The 17057-nt window shown below is 40.1% G+C and overlaps 1 protein-coding gene across 4 annotated transcripts in view; it reads left to right on the top strand.

The window, feature by feature from the left end:
* Positions 1-655: 655 nt before the first annotated feature.
* LOC113268059 (cytochrome P450 7B1) overlaps positions 656-17057 on the top strand; it is a 168400-nt gene continuing 151998 nt past the window's right edge. For 3 of the 4 annotated variants that reach the window (XM_026516417.4, XM_026516420.4, XM_057307884.1), the window contains exon 1: positions 656-1018. In XM_026516417.4, the coding sequence (XP_026372202.2) occupies positions 906-1018 (113 nt within the window). In that variant the 5' untranslated portion in view covers positions 656-905. Of the gene's footprint in view, positions 1019-1086; positions 16195-17057 lie in introns of those variants that run through there. The other variant, XM_057307883.1, reaches the window with a different exon arrangement.

Genomic DNA, 17057 nt, shown 5'->3' with positions numbered 1-17057 from the left:
AGAGTAAATAAACATGTGTGAAGTCCCTGATGAAAGGGCCTTACTCCAGCAAAGATATTTTAAAAGTTTCTCCCTTATCCTAAGAACCACCTGTGGGGCTTGTACCACTTCTATTTCGGCCCTTCGCGTTGTTCTGCAATAGACTGGTCTTTCTTCTCTCTTCCTGGACTGGGTGCCTCACGGCCCTAGTCTCCATTCCCGGCCTCGCGCGGACAAGGCTTCGCACACAGAAGGCTCTCGACCACACACAGTAGGCTCTCGACAAAAGCGTGTGAGCAAACAGAATATGCAGGGCTAAAGAGGCGGCCCCAGACCAGGCCGGAGGCAGCGCACATCACAGGTATCTGCCGCTCGCCGGGTTCTCTGTTCTCAGGGTCGTGCCTAAGGGATCAGCGGTGCCACTGAGCAGCGGACACAGTCCCAATGCTGTTCAGGGAGCAGGCTGGGTCCCTCCTCCTGAGGGGCGCGGGCTAGGGGATGAGGAACCCGAGCGACTCACTTCCAAAGCTCAACAGAAATCTCCCTTCTCCAGGCCTTCAGAGGTTCGTCATCAGGAAATCCTAACCCCTTCCCCCTCTTCTTGGCCGTCCTTCCGGCCCCTAGGAACCCGGGCGCCGTTTTCCAGAAGCCGCCTGGCCGGAGGCGGTCGCGGAGCGGGGCGGTGCGCGTGGGTGGGGGCTGGGCCGGGCCGGGGGAGGGGAGTGCAAGAACTTTGAGACTCAGCCTCGGGGGCCCGCGGTGACATTCCTGGCAACGCCGCGAGCAGGCCCGCCTCTGGCGCCCGGACCGGGGGAGAGCCGCCGAGAGACGCCGCGGGAAGCAGTAGTGTCGCCGCCCCGAGAGAGACCCCGGGCTGTCCGCTGCGGCCGCGCGGGAACCAGACGGCGGAAGACGTGTCCGCGGGCATGGGCCTTTTCTCGCTGGAGCCATTGCTGCCGCAGCTACGCAGCTTCCCGGGCCTGGCCCTCGCCGCGGCCCTGCTGCTCGTGGTCCTGTGCCTGCGCGCCGGGCGCACCAGGTAAGCGCCCCGGCGGCCTCACCGCGCGGCCCGGCGGCTCGGGCCACGCATGCGCCCTGGGCCCCGCGGACCGTGCGCGACCCGGACGGCCGAGGGAGTACACCCCCCCACCCCCGTGATTTCAAGTGCGGTTAGCCAGAACTTGCTGCGGGGCAGCGGCGTCTTGGGGGATTGTGTGCAATGACAAAGGCTTCTTCTGCCTTTTCCCCATACATACGCATACATATTAAAGCGTTGGGACCGAATTCGATTTGCTGCTCCAGCATAGGTTGTATGTAATAAGCCCTGGGTTTGCATTATTCATTATGCATCACGCATGGCTTCCAAACAGACACATTTTGGTGCCGAGTTACAATGAGTTGATGCTTTATGGCCTAGAATTCGGAGAGCATTTCGGGGGAATTTTCTTACATTTCCTTCAGTTAAAAGTGAAATGTTTTCAGGAGAATGGCAGTTTATGGTATGAACAATAACTCTGGGTGCTTCTCTGTGCCTCAGTTTACTTCACTGTACCTCATGTGGAAAAACGCAATTATAATACCTCATGGGAGTTTGGTGACTACTAAATGAGTTTATAGTGTATATTTTGTGCATTTACTGTATTATTTTTATTAGAACAAAACCAATAACAGCACAACACTAGAAGTGTCACTTCTTTATCTGATTTGAAATGTGGAAGTAGAAACAGATATTCCAAATAGAAGCATTCACTTGAAATCACTATATTTTCTGTTTGCGATTGGATCTGTTTGCGTAGGTACACACAAACACACACACACACACACACACACACACACGTGTGTGTGTGTGTGTGTGTGTGTGTGAGAGAGAGAGAGAGAGAGAGAGAGAGATACAGGTTGTTTCTCAATAGTTTTTGGAAAATGGCACCATTGTACCGCATTCAAATACCTGCAGACATTTCTAGAATGTGCATGGATGAATACTCTAGAAAGGAGTTTTTGCTTTTTTTCCTCATGCAAATTTTCAGTGATTTTCCTGGGGTGTGCCATGCCCTCCCCCAGGTTGCCTTTTCCAGTGGCTGTGCTCTTGCTTTAAAGCTCAACATGAGGATTTAGGACACTTTAATTTCAGTGTTGCTTGATTCTATGTAGGTTCCATCTTCCTCAGTGTCTGTCCCTCAGCCAACGCCACATTTAAAATAAAACTGATAAATTCAAGATACGATTTGGGTGGTGCTCGGAAACTCAGTTCATTTCCAGCAAGTCATTAATCATATACATATGTTTTTAAAAATCGCCGTTTTTTACTAATAATTGACTTACATATAGATACTTTCTAAATTATTATAAAGACAGCATATAAAAGCAGAGTCTGGTTAGCAAGGTCAACTTGAAAACAAACATGTCCCTATTCTTTCCCTACTTCCCATTCCCTGCAAAAATGACAAAAATTAGTCCTACCAGAACAATATAAAATAAATATAAAATGGTTAAATTCTTCTAAATAAATGACACACAGAGTGGCACTAAATTATGTGTTAAAGGGGACACTTATAATTAAAGGGCTTATTATGAATAGAGGAAAGTGTTCGCTGAAAGTATGATTAGGGAGGGGGCAGTAACACAGATTTTTAAATCCTGCAGTTCTGGAAATCAGAAGTCAGAAATGGGCCTTACTGGCCTCAATCAAGGTGTTTGCAGAGCTTCATTCCTTTCGGTGGAACTAGGGGAGAATCCATTTCCTTATCTCTTCCAGTTTCTAAAGGCCACCAGAATTCAATTCTTTTTTTCATACTCTGGGGCTCCTGCCTCTGTCTTATAAGAAGCCTTGTGATTATGTTGAACCCACCCAGATAATCCAGGATAATCTTCCCATCTCAAGGTCCTTAATTTAGTCACATCTACAAAGCCCTTTTTGTAATATAAGATAACATATTCATAGGTTTGGGGGATTAAGACATGGACATCTTTGGGGAACATCATTCTTCCTACCACAGTGCTCCCTCTAACCTCCAAAGATTTATATCCATGTCACATGGAAATATATCACCCCGTCCCAACATTCACCAAAATCTCAACCTATCACAGTATCAACACAAGGTCCAAGGTCTCATATAAATCTCATTCAGCTCCAAAGTCCCAAATCTCACCATTTAAATCATGTAAATTAGTGTGAGGATCTCGACATGATCGGTCCTGGGACAAAAATTCCTGAGAACGTCGTGGGTCTTTCATGTACGTCACAGGGATTGACTCCATCAATAAGAGGCTCCTCCACAGTTTTTTCTTGGATCATTTCATTTGCATTCCTGGCTTCTTTTGACGTAGCGGAGGGGAAACAGTCACATGCCTCATCTTTTCATTGATTGGCCAATATACTACATGCGAATAAGTATGTATGACTAAATTGTCAAAAGTTCAAAATAGCCAGCGTGAAACCAATGAATCACTGAAGTAGTAATTAGTAAGAAATTATTGTGCACACACCAAAAAGACAGTTTGCAAACTAGAAGTGGTCAAACCAGAACATGGAATGAGACTCAGGGGTGTATTTTTATAAAGCAGCTTATATAGTGAGAGAGCAGTGACTGTTTCTTCTTCATAGTAGTGGGTTACATTATTACAATTTTCAGTGGTTACCTCATATAAACCTTGGGAAACAATTCAAGTTTTGCGTATCATTTCTAGAGGCACATGCAAGAAATAATCCAGATCAAGTTAGCCTCGAAAAATAAACTAAATTAAGCTTTGCCTGAATGACTAAACTGGTTCTGTCTGCTGAGGGAAGCTTCAAGGCTGGTCTCCATCTATCCTTGATTTGAACAGAATACTGCAACCTTTTGATTTTTCCCAAGCACTAGCAAAATTTTTCTAGCCACATCCCTGGCTTTCTCTCCAGAAGCACTCTTTCTTGACAGTGGATGTCCTAGTTTGCAGTCTGGGTAGGCTGAGAATTTCCCAAAGCATCAGTTCCTGGTTCCTCTGTGCCCAAGAATTCTTTCCTTCTTCTACATCTTCCCTCTCACATTTTACTATAAGCAGCAGGACAAACTAGCCTACCCCTTCAACACTTTGCTGAGAAATCTCCTCAGCTAAATGTCCAAGTTCATCCTGTACAAATTCTGCTTTCCACGTAACTGCAGGACAGAATGTAGCTGAGCTTTCTGCAACTGTAAGACAAGAATCTCTTTTGTCCAGTTTACAGTGGCATGTTCCTCACTTAACCTGAGCCCTCACCAGCAGTGCCTTTAATGTTAATATTTTTGCTTATGGTCTCTTTAGGATGGTGTAAATATTCTTGAAGATGCTATATATGTTCTCTCCCATGGTCCTCACTTTCTTCTGAGTCCTCACTAGGGTAGTTGTTAACATCTGTATTTCTACTCATCATCTGTTTAAGGCAGTCTGGATTTTTTTCTGTCATCTTCCTCAAAATTCTTCGAGCCTCTTCCCATTGCCCAGTCAAAGTCATGTGTATATTTTTAGGTATTTGTCACAGCAGCATACCACCTCCAGGTGCCAAAATTGCACTAGTTTCCTATTGCTGCTATACCGAATATTTACAAATTCAGTAAACAACACAGACTTATTCTCTTACAGTTCTGGAGATCAGAGTCTAACTGGACTAAGATTAAGGTTTTGGCCGAGCTGAGCCCCTTCTGAAGGTGCTGGTGGAGAATAGTAGGTTCTGAGAACACAACTAAACTTGCACTGTGTAAGTCTTCAACCAGAAAAACACCTCACAGATTAAGCCCAGAAGAGGTTGCCTCACCAAAAGACATTTTCCAGACTACTTCAGAGACAATCCCCTTCCTCAGGGGGTGATTCAAAGAGTCCATGAATTCTGTGACCCTGACTGTGCCTAACTTGTCTGAGTCATTTTCCTTAACTGGAAAATAGAAACAACAGCTACCACACCAGGTAGATGTGAGAAGCAAAGTACATGAGAAGTGTAAACATATTTTGTAAAGCCTGCTATCACTTCGAAGATGATTGGCTTGTACCATTAAATTTCTTTGTCACTTCCCAGAAACCCTTTTTTCCTAGTTGCTGTTTAGGAGAAAAAAATGGGACAATTTTTCCTTCCCTCCCCCCAACACACATATCCCCATGCCCCGAAAATGCTGTGATTGGTAAGACATAAGATTTAAATGCTGTTAAGATGAGTCAAAGTAAAAATTCAGTGATTTCTTTTCAAGTTGTAAGATGTCAAGGTTATGTACATAATGAGTTATTTTGAAATGTTGATTTGTGGACATCACTGATTCACATAAGTCAATTATTTCCTCTTTCTAATTGATTAATTACTCCCAAACAAGACCTATGGTGCTCTAGATCCCTCACATAATTACCACTGCCTAGACAATGAGAAGAGCTAGGTTGCAGGGGCGCCTGGGTGGCACAGCGGTTAAGCGTCTGCCTTCGGCTCAGGGCGTGATCCCGGCGTTCTGGGATCGAGCCCCACATCAGGCTCCTCTGCTAGGAGCCTGCTTCTTCCTCTCCCACTCCCCCTGCTTGTGTTCCCTCTCTCGCTGGCTGTCTCTATCTCTGTCGAATAAATAAATAAAATCTTTAAAAAAAAAAAAAAGAAGAGCTAGGTTGCAATCATTAGTGGGTTTTTTTCTTGTTTCTTCCTCTTTCCTCATAACAAAATATAGGAAAAGGATGTGGGCAGCTGAAAGCAGAGTAATTTTCTACTCAAGATTGTGTTGAATTTAACATGTAGATTTTTATGTTTTTACATAGGAGGTGCTAGGGAGATCTCCAGGCACATTTGTGGCACAAGTAATCAGTTATGCATGATGCTACGCTTTCCCTTACTAAACTGCGGTGTTTGGATTGGTATTGTTACCATTTGAGACAGATTTCAGGCTTGCTTTGCTGTTTTATTTTGTAACTTAAAACAAGAAGGTCCTGAAGGTAGAGAATCTTCCTATTGTGTAATCACAGGAACATGTGAGCTCTGAAAACACTTCACTGTTTATTTGTGTGCTCTTCAAAGTGACCATTTAATATGTTGTTGATGAGGTCAGTGTTAAGAATTGCTGAATGCTGTAATCATATTTGCTGCTCAATCCTGGCAATCCGTTAGAAGATATTATCTGTCTGTGTAAGGAAAATCAATTCAGAAGTTATACTAGATCAGTGTAAATCCATTCCTCTACAAGAATAAAATCTTGGAGTGCTGACCTTAGAAACGGGGGACTATTTATGCATGTAAAGTCATCCATGGCTTAGTGTTTCCCAACAATGGGACCTTCTTGTAGAAGGCAGTGTAGTGTAAGGCAAAGAGCATGGCTATGAAGTCAAAAGGACTTGGATCAAACATCCAGCTCTGCCCCACTATCGGGCTGATTTTTGAGAGGAAGGGAAGGGAAGACAGAAAAGAACAATGTTGAGGCCCTACTTTATGCCATGCTTTGTGCTGAGATGTTTTGCTTATGTTATCTCACTTAATCTTCACTGTGGTTCCTGAGATAACTGTTACTAAGCTAATTTTCAGAAGAAGAGACTAATACAATAACAGATTAGCTCATTTGCCTAAGGTTGCAGATTTACTCAGAAGTAGAAATGGGTTTTTTATTCCAGGTCCCTTATAGCTACAGTAGACAGAACAAAGCCCCCTCAGCCCCAAAGTTGTTCTCACCTTCGTTCCCAGAACCTATGAATATGTTAGGTTACTTGGCAAAGGGGAGATTAAGGTTGCAGATGAAATGAAGGTTGTTAATCAGCTAACCTTAAAATGAGCAATTATCCTGAACTTTTGGGTGGGCCCAACGTAATCACAAATTAACACTGGAAGAAGGAGGGAGGAGAGGAAGTGTGCCAACCACTGGTGGCTTTGGAGATGGATTAAGGAGTCCAAGAGACAAAGAATGTGCAGGCAGCCTCTTGAAGCTGGAAAGACAAAGATTCCCCTCCAGAGCCTCCAGAAAAGAACCCAGCCCTGCTAACATCTTGATTTTAGCCCAGTGAGACCCACTTTGGATTTCTGGGCTACAGAGCTATAAGATAATACATTTGTGTTGTGTAAGCCACAAATTTGTGGTAATTTGTTACAGTAGCCATAGAAAACTAATGCAATACTGCCTTTTGTAAGAAAGTTCAAAGAGCAGGAACGACTGGGCCTTGGATGACTTTGCTGGTTGCCTATGAGGAGTAGGACAGAAAATAAACATTTCTAAATACTCAGTGCCTTCATCCCTATACTAATGTATAACAATTTGAGAATTTGGGGTCCTAAACTTCACAGATCATCATGGGCTATTCATCAGTCTCTGGTCCTTATCCATCAATATACAAGTAAGTTTTGAAAGCTTGTTGTGTATCTTGCATCTGTGAATGTTTAAAATCATTTGAAAATAAGTCATAGATTGTAGGCATTGAGATCCAGATGTGAACTGGTCAGATATCTTATTTCCCAGACTCGGTGCATCCCTACGTCCTGCTGCCCACAGCCTGGAGGATAAGGAAGAAGAGGACTCGGAGGATCTGAGAGGACCTAGGGGGATGGGAAGCTGCACTTCACTGACTTCCCAAAAGTAGTAGAGCAGAGAGAACCATCAGCTGTAGAAGGAAGATTAACAGCCTCTTGTAGGAGAATATTTTTGTATTTTATCCAAAGTAAAATCCCACTGAAACTACTTCAGGTTACTCTTCTGTGAAAGGCAAAGGACAAAATTATAGAAAGCTACTTTGCTGAATAAGAGAAGGTGACATCTATTATATCGTGCATTTTTATAGCCAGAGTGCTCATTTTTATGGCTTTGGCAGTTTTTTCAACACGTAAGTATTTGGTATGGTTTTTTTTTTTGTTTGTTTGTTTTTTTTTTGGTCTATAGGAAAGTGGAAAGGATTAATTAAGTCTATAATTGCTTAATGCAGAAATTAATAGAAATTTTAATAAAAGTGCAACCATAACAGGATTTAAATCCATTGTCATTTCTCCTCATAGCTTTATCCTAAATAGTTGATAATAATGAAGAAGAAACTTTAGATGCTTTACTTTACTGACTAGTATCTCAGTGACTATTTGTCATAAGAAATGAAGGATGAATGAATGAATGGACAGTTCGGTGTGGTAATTCTCTATTTCTAAAATGAATATTTTAGAGTCGTAGGTGTTGATAGAAAGGTATACAAACTGCATACAAAAATGATACATCAAATGTCATACATAACACATTTTCTGCTGCTTAATTAGAAAGTGAAGCTTTCATAAGCAAGTGCTTACCTATCGTGAGTATTTATAAATGGAGAACGTATCAGTGCAATGTTATTCTTTAGTGTAAACCAACTGAAAACAGCAGTTGGAGTACAGTCAATTCCTGAGATTCTTGCTTCTTCAAATTCAGAGTTTAGACATAGGTACTGTTAACTTTCAGTTTTAGGTACTGGATTTTGTAACTGTGCCTATGATTCCCTTCCCTGGTGTAGATAGACAGTGTACTTTATTTAACAGATCAGAGCTCCTTTGAGAAAGGGCTGAGCCTGGTTTGATTAATCACACCCATTTTGGTCCTTAGTACGCTTAAATAATGGTAGGATGATGACTCATAAACTATTGGAGACACCATGTTTTCTGCTTGAAAATCAAAATCGTGCTGGTGAAAGCATTGCTTTGTGCTAGGTGTACCTTGGAACTATGAACACCCAAACCACTTTATCTCAGGAAGACAAGTGGCTTGCTGCTCAGTCATACCTAGTGAGGATTTAGTGTCATGATACTGTATTTTGGTGGCGCTGTCCTTTTGGGGCAGGATGTGAGGGGATTAACTTCTTTGGGTGTTGGACAGTTACCACTTTAGGCTTAACTACAGCAATATTGTTTGCTGTTATCTGTTTTCGTGTACTGAGTACATAGTACTATAAAATTGTTTTTGACTTGTTATAATAACAGCCAACACTTTGGGGCACTTCCTATGTGCCTACTAGACACGGAGGCAAGTATTTTATATTCATTATTGTGTTAAATTTATTGAATCTTCCCTCACAATAACTTTTCTCATTTTTTAGGGGTAAGAAGTAAGTCTCATTTAAATAATGTTCCCAGAGTCATACAACCAGAATGTAGTGCAGTCTAGGATTCAGACCCACTGTGTTTGACTTCAAGTCCAAAAATTTAACACTGTTTTATCTTTTTCTCTTATTCTTTTTAAATCTTTGCAATAATGTTCTGACATATACATTTACCCTTTACTGAAAACTAAAGTATTACGATGTAGTACAACTTTAAAGCATTACTAGTAGAAATTTAATGAAGACAGGAATATATACATTAGGACTTTAAAAGAAGAATGTGTTAAAAATCTAAGAAAAGCAGATAATAATAGTATGCCATCTCTCTCTTACACTGGGTTGTGTGAAAGTCACATTTGATGGACAATGTGAGAAAATACGTCTTTGTCCTTATCTCAAATGCTGACTTTTGCACCCTTTCATTTAACGACTCAGCAGAGGATTTGAGATTCACTGCATTTCCTTGTTCAGATACAATGGAGACGAGGACAAATGAATAGGACCCTGCCCTTTTTTCTTACTTTGGACATACACAAATCTGCACATATTGAGTGTATATAATGTGTTGAGTTTGTAGATAAGTATACATCCATGAAACTGTCATAAATATATCCATCACATGCAAGTTTCCTCCCATGTTTATTTATGAAGATGATGATGATAAGAATACTTGACATAATATCTATCTTCTTAGCAAAATTTTAAGTATATGATGTAGTATTACTAACTATAGGTGCTATGCTATACAGATCTCTAGGACTTATTCATCTTGTATAACTGAAACTTCATGCCCTTTGACTAATACTTCTTTTTTTTTTTTTTGAAATTCACTCAGTTTAATTTTTTTTTAATTTTTATTGTGTTACATCAGTCATCCTTAGTTTTTGATGTAGTGTTCCATGATTCATTGTTTGTGTATAACACTCAGTGCTCCATGCAATACGTGCCCTCCTTAATACCTATCACCGACCTATCCCAATCCCCCCTCCCCTCTGAAGCCCTCATTTTGTTTCCCAGAGTCCTTCTGTTTCCTCCTCCCCACTGACCTCTGTTAATGTTTGTTCATTCTACTCTCTTCTTCTATGAGTTTGACTATTTTTCCTTATGTAAGTGGTATCATATAGTATTTATCCTACATCTGGTTTATTTTACTTAGCATAATGTCTTTTAGGTTCATCCAAGTTATCACAAATGGTGGGATTCCCTACCTTTTTAAGGGTTAACAATATTCTGTTGTATGTATATACCACATTTTCTCTATCCATTTATCTGTAGACAGATACTTAGATTGCTTCCATATCTTGGCTATTGTAAATAATGCTTTAAGGAAGATGGGAGTGCAGATCATGGGATCCTGATTTTAATTCTTTTTTAATATATACCCAGAAGTGTAATTACTGGATTATTCAGTAGTTCCGTTTTAATTTTCTGAAGAAATTCCATACTGCTTTCCAGAGTAGCTGCACCAACATTCCCAACAGTAGTGTACAAAGGTTCCATTTTATCCACGTATTTGCCAACACTTGTTGTCCTTTGTTGGTTTTTTGTTTGTTTTGTTTTGTTTATTTTTTGAAGATTTATTTATTGATTCGAGAGAGAGAGAGACAAAGAGAGTGTGTTACACAAGTTGGGGAGAGGGGCAGAGGCAGGAGAGAGGGAATCTCAAGCAGACTCCCTTTGAGCACAGAACCCAACCCAGGGCTTGATCCCAGGACCCTGAGATCATGACCTGAGCCTAAATCAAGAGTCAGATGCTTAACCAACCTGAACCAGCCAGTTGTCCCTTGGTTTTTTTGATAATAGCCATCCTGGTGTGCTATCATTGTGGTTTTGATTTGCATTTCCCTGACTATTAGTGTTGTTGAGCACTTTTTCATATACCTGTTGGCCATTAATACGTCTTCTTTAGAAAAATATCTATTTAGTTCTTTTGTCCATTTTTAATCTGTTCATTTGTTTTGCATTTGAGTTGTAGGAGTTCCCAATAAGATTTTGGAGATGAATGCTTCATCAGATATATGGTTTGTAAGTATTTTCTCCCATTCTGTAGGTTGCTTTTTCATCTTATTGTTTCATTTATTGTGCAGAAGCTTTATAGTTAGGTGTTGTCCCACTTGTTTATTTTTGCTTTTGTTTCCTGTGCTTTTGGTGTCATCTCCAAGAAATCATCATCAAGAAGCTTTTCCTCTGTGTTTTCTTCTAGAAGAACATGTCTCTTGACCACAGAGACTAGTTAGCAGCCTGACAGTCACACCTTAATCTTTCTGAAAACTTATAAAATTTGATTCAAGATCACTGGTTTCAAAGGGAAAACAGTGTTGAAGCAACCTGGAATCAAAGGGGAAGGCTATCTCGCCCTTTGGGAATCAATTGAAGACAGTTTAGTGTGTTTCCTATTTTAACAATCCTTCAGAAGAGGATTATACAAGCTGTTGCACGTGTTATTCCTGCAGTTATTATTGCACTTATAGAAGCAGCATTAAATATTGTGCGAGAAAGTGTTACAGACAGTTCAAATATTACTTGATGTCCCAAAGCACAGTGGTTCTTGATATGTCTCTTGAATGCTTTCAGGCCTATAGTGAACTTTCAATCTTGCTTTGGATTTTGAATGGCCTTTTTCACATGGACAAAGAGGCTCAGTACTATATGCAGAATGTATAACTTTGCCCTTATATTTCTTTGCAGGCATACATGCAAATTCTTTCACTATACATTCAGTGTGTGTGTGTGTGTGCGTGTGTGTGTGTGTGTGTGAATATATAAATGTATAAATATATGTGTGTATATATGTGTATATATTTCAAACTAGTTCTACCCTTTTTGCTTGTCAGTGTGTTGTGCCATATGGTATAGAGCATCATGCCAAAAGATAAAAATATTTCTAGAACATATGAAATCACCAGTCAACTGAAGAAGGGTAAAGACTTTTGACCACAGCATTTGTGACTCTGATGCATTTGCAGGCAATAGTACGTAGCTTAATGCCCCAATTCTAAAAACAGGACATATTTTGAAGTTAAAATGGCACTTACTTTTTAAGGGAAGGAATCCAAAAACAAAGGTTTCGAAAATTTTATTTTTCTAAAGGAATTGATTCAAATCAGTGTTTTCTTTCTAAACTGAAATTCTCCGTATTTATTTATAGAACTTTCCCCCTCTTACTTTAATCTCTAGAGTTACCATACAGGGAGGCCTTGGAGATGGAACCCACCCCACGGCAGGCGGATGGAGTCTTCTGGCTGTGGATAACATGGCCATTACACAGTTTTTCTAACTTATTCCATAGATGGGATGTTTTAACCAAAAAAAGAAAGGTAGAGGAAATCAAATCCCACAGCATTCTTAGGGACCATGGAATAAAGCCATAATAGCAATGTGATTCAAAGCTATTTACTCTCCAACAATAAGCAAGAAGCATAAGCAATCTGGACTATAATATGCATTACTGTGCTACTCAGATCTTACTCATTTTAGGTCTCAAGTAGACCTGGATTTCTTTGTGCCACATTGAATATTGTTTTCAACTATTTCACTAATAAAAACGAGGGGAAAAAAAGTTCAGTAGTTTATTTCCTAGCTAAGGATTGAGTGTATTTTTTACTAGAGAGATAAACTATTATGTAAAAAAGAGTAAGTGCCATTGCCATGACATTTGTGGGTAACAGTTCTGTAAATAGTACTTACGTTCTTTGACAAAGATCCAGTCCTAACTTTTCATCTCTTCACTAATTGATTCTTCTTTTGTATTTATTTACCTTCCCTAATTGTGTGGGAGTTTTTGTGTTTTGGTGTTTTTTTGTTTTGTTTTGTTTTACAAAATGACCCTATATGGGCTTGGTTTGTACAGGATGGATCTGTAATAGAACAGTCTTGTTGAAGCGCGTCTTAGCAGTGCTCCTCATTTTATGATTTATGTTCAAACCCTGCTATATTGTGACTTACTTCTTAGGTAGTGGTTACCTTACCTTGAGACAAACATAGATCTCCAAAATATTCAAGCAAAAACTGTATTCTAGAAGCATCTCTATATTTAATTTGTTCTTGTGCTTTTCCCTTTGTTCACTGGAGATCTACCTTAGAAAGTTTCTTTAGTTCCAAATATAAGTTAATGAAGTTGAGGAGGTAGGTAAAGATGTTCTTAATTACACTGCATTGGAAGATATATGCAAATTATGCTCCACTTTATAGGCAACTATAATATTTTTAAAGGGCTAGTCTTTCCTTTTTTAGGAGCTAAAGTGACTGATTCATGTCAGTTTCCTCAATCTGCTTTAGTGGGACTAAGATAACTCAGTCCCTCTTTGAAACTCTGTATTTGTACTCTTTTAAAACAGTCATGTTTGAGAAGAAATGCTGGCCAAATAGAACCAAAAACTGAAATAGTGTCTATTTTTGGACTTTAAAAATTTTTCGTGTGTTTAGAAAAAGGAACACATAACCGAAGAGTCTCAAGCACTGTTTATGTGACAGGGTAAGAGGGCCTTTAGGTATTTTAGGATAACTCAGATTTGTAGGACATCTCATGACCTGTGTAGCAAATTTAGAATAATGCTAGGTTATTTAATCACTAAAAATTAATCATTCTTTATTTGTCAACAGCTTTGAACAATGACAGTTTTATTACTGTAATTATGACATGCACAGATTTGTTTTTTCAAATCCCCTCCTTATTTAGAATTTGTTATCAATAAAAAGAGAAACAGGGAAGAAACATACAGAGACATTGTTTTTGTCTGTCACAGGTTGACTTTAGAAAAATGACTAGAATTTCAGCTACATCTAGAGCTTACCTTTCACAGATCTCCGAAGCCTTGGTAAGATCAACTAAAGAAGAATCAGTAGTGAGTGCTTTTCTCCTCCAATTACCATCTCCAAGCATTCATTGGAATGCCACAAGTACAACCAGGTTAAAAAAATAACTTAGAAAACTTTTTTTTAAAGATTTTATTTATTTATTTGACAGAGAGAGAGACAGGCAGTGAGAGAGGGAACACAAGCAGGGGGAGTGGGAGAGGAAGAAGCAGGCTCATAGCGGAGGAGCCTGATGTGGGGCTCGATCCCAGGACTCCGGGATCATGCCCTGAGCCAAAGGCAGACGCTCAACGATTGAACCACCCAGGTGCCCCTAGAAAACTTTTTTTTTTTATTAGAAGAGAACAACTAAGATCATGATATTTATGAAGTCAGAAATAATGGAATTCCCACAGGAGAGGAAATGGCATGGTAATATTTCTGTCTCTGAGCCTCAGTTTTCTCATGTAAATAAGGAAGTCAGACTAGATAATCACTTTGGAAATAATTTGACTCTACAGGGACATTACCATTCTCAAGTTAATTCCTCAGACTATACGTATTTCAGCTATACAGAATGTACCTGTCCTCAAATACTGACTCCATTGCAATACCCTTCTTTCTGCCCTTTTAGACCCAACATAAAAGCTGCATCTCTCTGGAGTTTTTCCAGCTCTTTACCGGGCAGGGTTTACTGTCTCCTCCTCCAGCCTCCACCAGCACCTCAGAATTCACATCACAATGTATTATAATTTTTTTTTTAAGATTTTATTTATTTGACACAGAGAGAGAGAGAGAGACAGCCAGTGGGAGAGGCAACACAAGCGGGGGGAGTGGGAGAGGAAGAAGCAGGCTCCCAGCAGAGGAACCCGATGCGGGGCTCGATCCCAGGACTCCAGGATCACGCCCTGAGCCGAAGGCAGACGCTTAACGACTGAGCCACCCAGGCACCCCACAATGTATTATAATTATTTGTCAATATGCGTTGCTCCCTGGCCAGTGTGTCAGCAACTAGGATGAGAATCAGAGTCTGCTTTTTATTCATCTCTGTGTCCTCAGTACCTAGAAATAAATGCCTGGTGTATTGTAGGCAGTCAATAAGTAATACAGTAGTAATTAAAAAAGAACTATCCTTAAATAGAACCAATGCTCATCATAATATGGATGATAAAACCTGTGGACAATTTTCTTTTTAGTCATTATTGGTTCACAAAATGCTGTGAAACCTGACATACACAGTTGGACTATAAAGAATATGACTCATGGCTCCATGTGAGTTAGAGCTAAGCCAGTTATTGGGAATTACTCTTAGGCTACCTGTCAACTACAAGAGTAGTTAAAAGGCCCCACATATAATGATTATAAGACCCTGAATCCCATAGTGAGTTCAGGGCCATGAGAAACATCTCATTCCTGAAGACTGAGCAACACTCTTTTTGAGAATTAGAGAAAAGAGTTGTTTGAATGGGATTGGGTGAGGACATTTGGAAATCTAAGCATATCCCCAGAACTCAGATCAGAGACAAGAAGACCATTTCCAAAAAACAAACCAGATGAAACTCTTGGTACAAAAGTGAAATAGGAAAGGGTAAGGTATTTGACCACCCATATTTACATTTATTCAGAATATTTCAGGTGGCAATATGGCAGACTGTTTAAGAATAAGAGCTTTAGAACCAGAGAGATAAGGAGGAGCTTGAATACCAGCTCTGTTATTTATTTGAGGTGAGACATTCCACAAGTTATTTTACCTCTTAGGGTCAGAAATAGTTTTGGAGGCAGATGGATGAACGTGAAAAGATTTCATCGCTCAGATCCTTGAAGGAAAGGAAGTATGCACTATTCAGTAAATAGTTATTGAACTCCTATAATACGGCAAACAACTGAGGTGAATAGAAAACAGAATAAAATACCATTTCTGCCTCCAAGGCGTTTATAACTAAATTGGGAAGATATGTACAAATAGATCTCAATCCCAATCTTCAGTTTTCACATTTCCCCACTCTATTAATTCAGTATTGCTTAACACCTATATTGGTCCATGTTTACATACTTAGTTTCTTTCAGGCTGTGACTTGCACTGGGAGGAGAAGTTGAGGCTACTGGTGTCAACTGTTACTACTGACATGAATTTCCCAACAACCATAAAGGCAAAGGAAATAGATTTTCCATCCCAATCCCTGTCTCTTAAGTCCATCAGTTTCCCCCTTTGTATGTTCTTTGTATGCTCTTTTCAGTGACGTAGAAGAAAACCCTGAGAGTGTGGTGTCCAAGTGAAGAAATCATGTCAAGCGAGAGAGACTGATGAACTGTACTGAATGCTGCTGACAAGTCAAGTGAGATGAGGACCAAGAAATGACTCTTGAATTTAGTGAGATAGAGACCCTTGTTGATCTCAACAAGGTAAGCTTCTGTGGAGTGACAGAGCTGAAAACGTGGATGGGGGAGGCTTGATGGAAAAAGACAGGAATGAAATGGAAGGCAGTGACTACAGATACATCTTTCAACAAAGATTTGTTCGAAAAGTTTTGTTGCAAAGGGAATTGGAACAATGGGGGCAGTAGCTGGTTGGGAACATTTAATTAAGAAAAGGCTTTATTTTTAGATATATATATAAGAGAAATGACAGCATGTTTGAATACAAATGGGAAGGATCCTATAGAAAGAAAAAATGATGATATACACCAGAGAGGTAAGAATTTCCAGATGGAATTTCTCACGTTAATGAGAGGGATCGTATATTAGGGTTCTCCAGAGAAACAGAACCAATAAGAGGTGTGTGTGTGTGTGTGTGTGTGTGTGTGTGTGTGTGTGTGTAATATATATGTATATCATAAAGAATCAGCTCACATGATTTTGGCAGTTGGCAAGTCCAAAATGTGCAGGGTGGGCCATCAGTCTGAAGACCTAGGAAAGAGCCAATGTTGCCGTTCAAGTCCAGAGCCCATCTGCTACAGAATCCCTTCTTGCTTGGAGGAAGTCAGCCTTTTTGTTCTATTCAGGCCTTTGATTGAATAAGGCTGACCAACATTATGGAGGGCAATCTGATTTATTGAGAGTTTAAATGTTAATCTGATCCAAAAACCCTCACAGAAATAGCCAGAATAATGTTTGACCACATATCTGGGTACCAAGGCCCACTTAAGTTGCCATAAGGTTAACCATTCCAGGCAGTATTTCATGTGCAAGAGGAGGGTTGGATTAGACAGGGGCCTGAATTGTTCCTTAAAGAAGAAGGTAGGAAGGCAGAGCGCGGGTATGCAGTG

Source organism: Ursus arctos, unplaced genomic scaffold, assembly GCF_023065955.2.
Source record: "Ursus arctos isolate Adak ecotype North America unplaced genomic scaffold, UrsArc2.0 scaffold_6, whole genome shotgun sequence".
NCBI classification, from domain to species: Eukaryota; Metazoa; Chordata; class Mammalia; order Carnivora; family Ursidae; genus Ursus; species Ursus arctos.
This window is presented reverse-complemented; position numbering and strand designations above follow the sequence as displayed.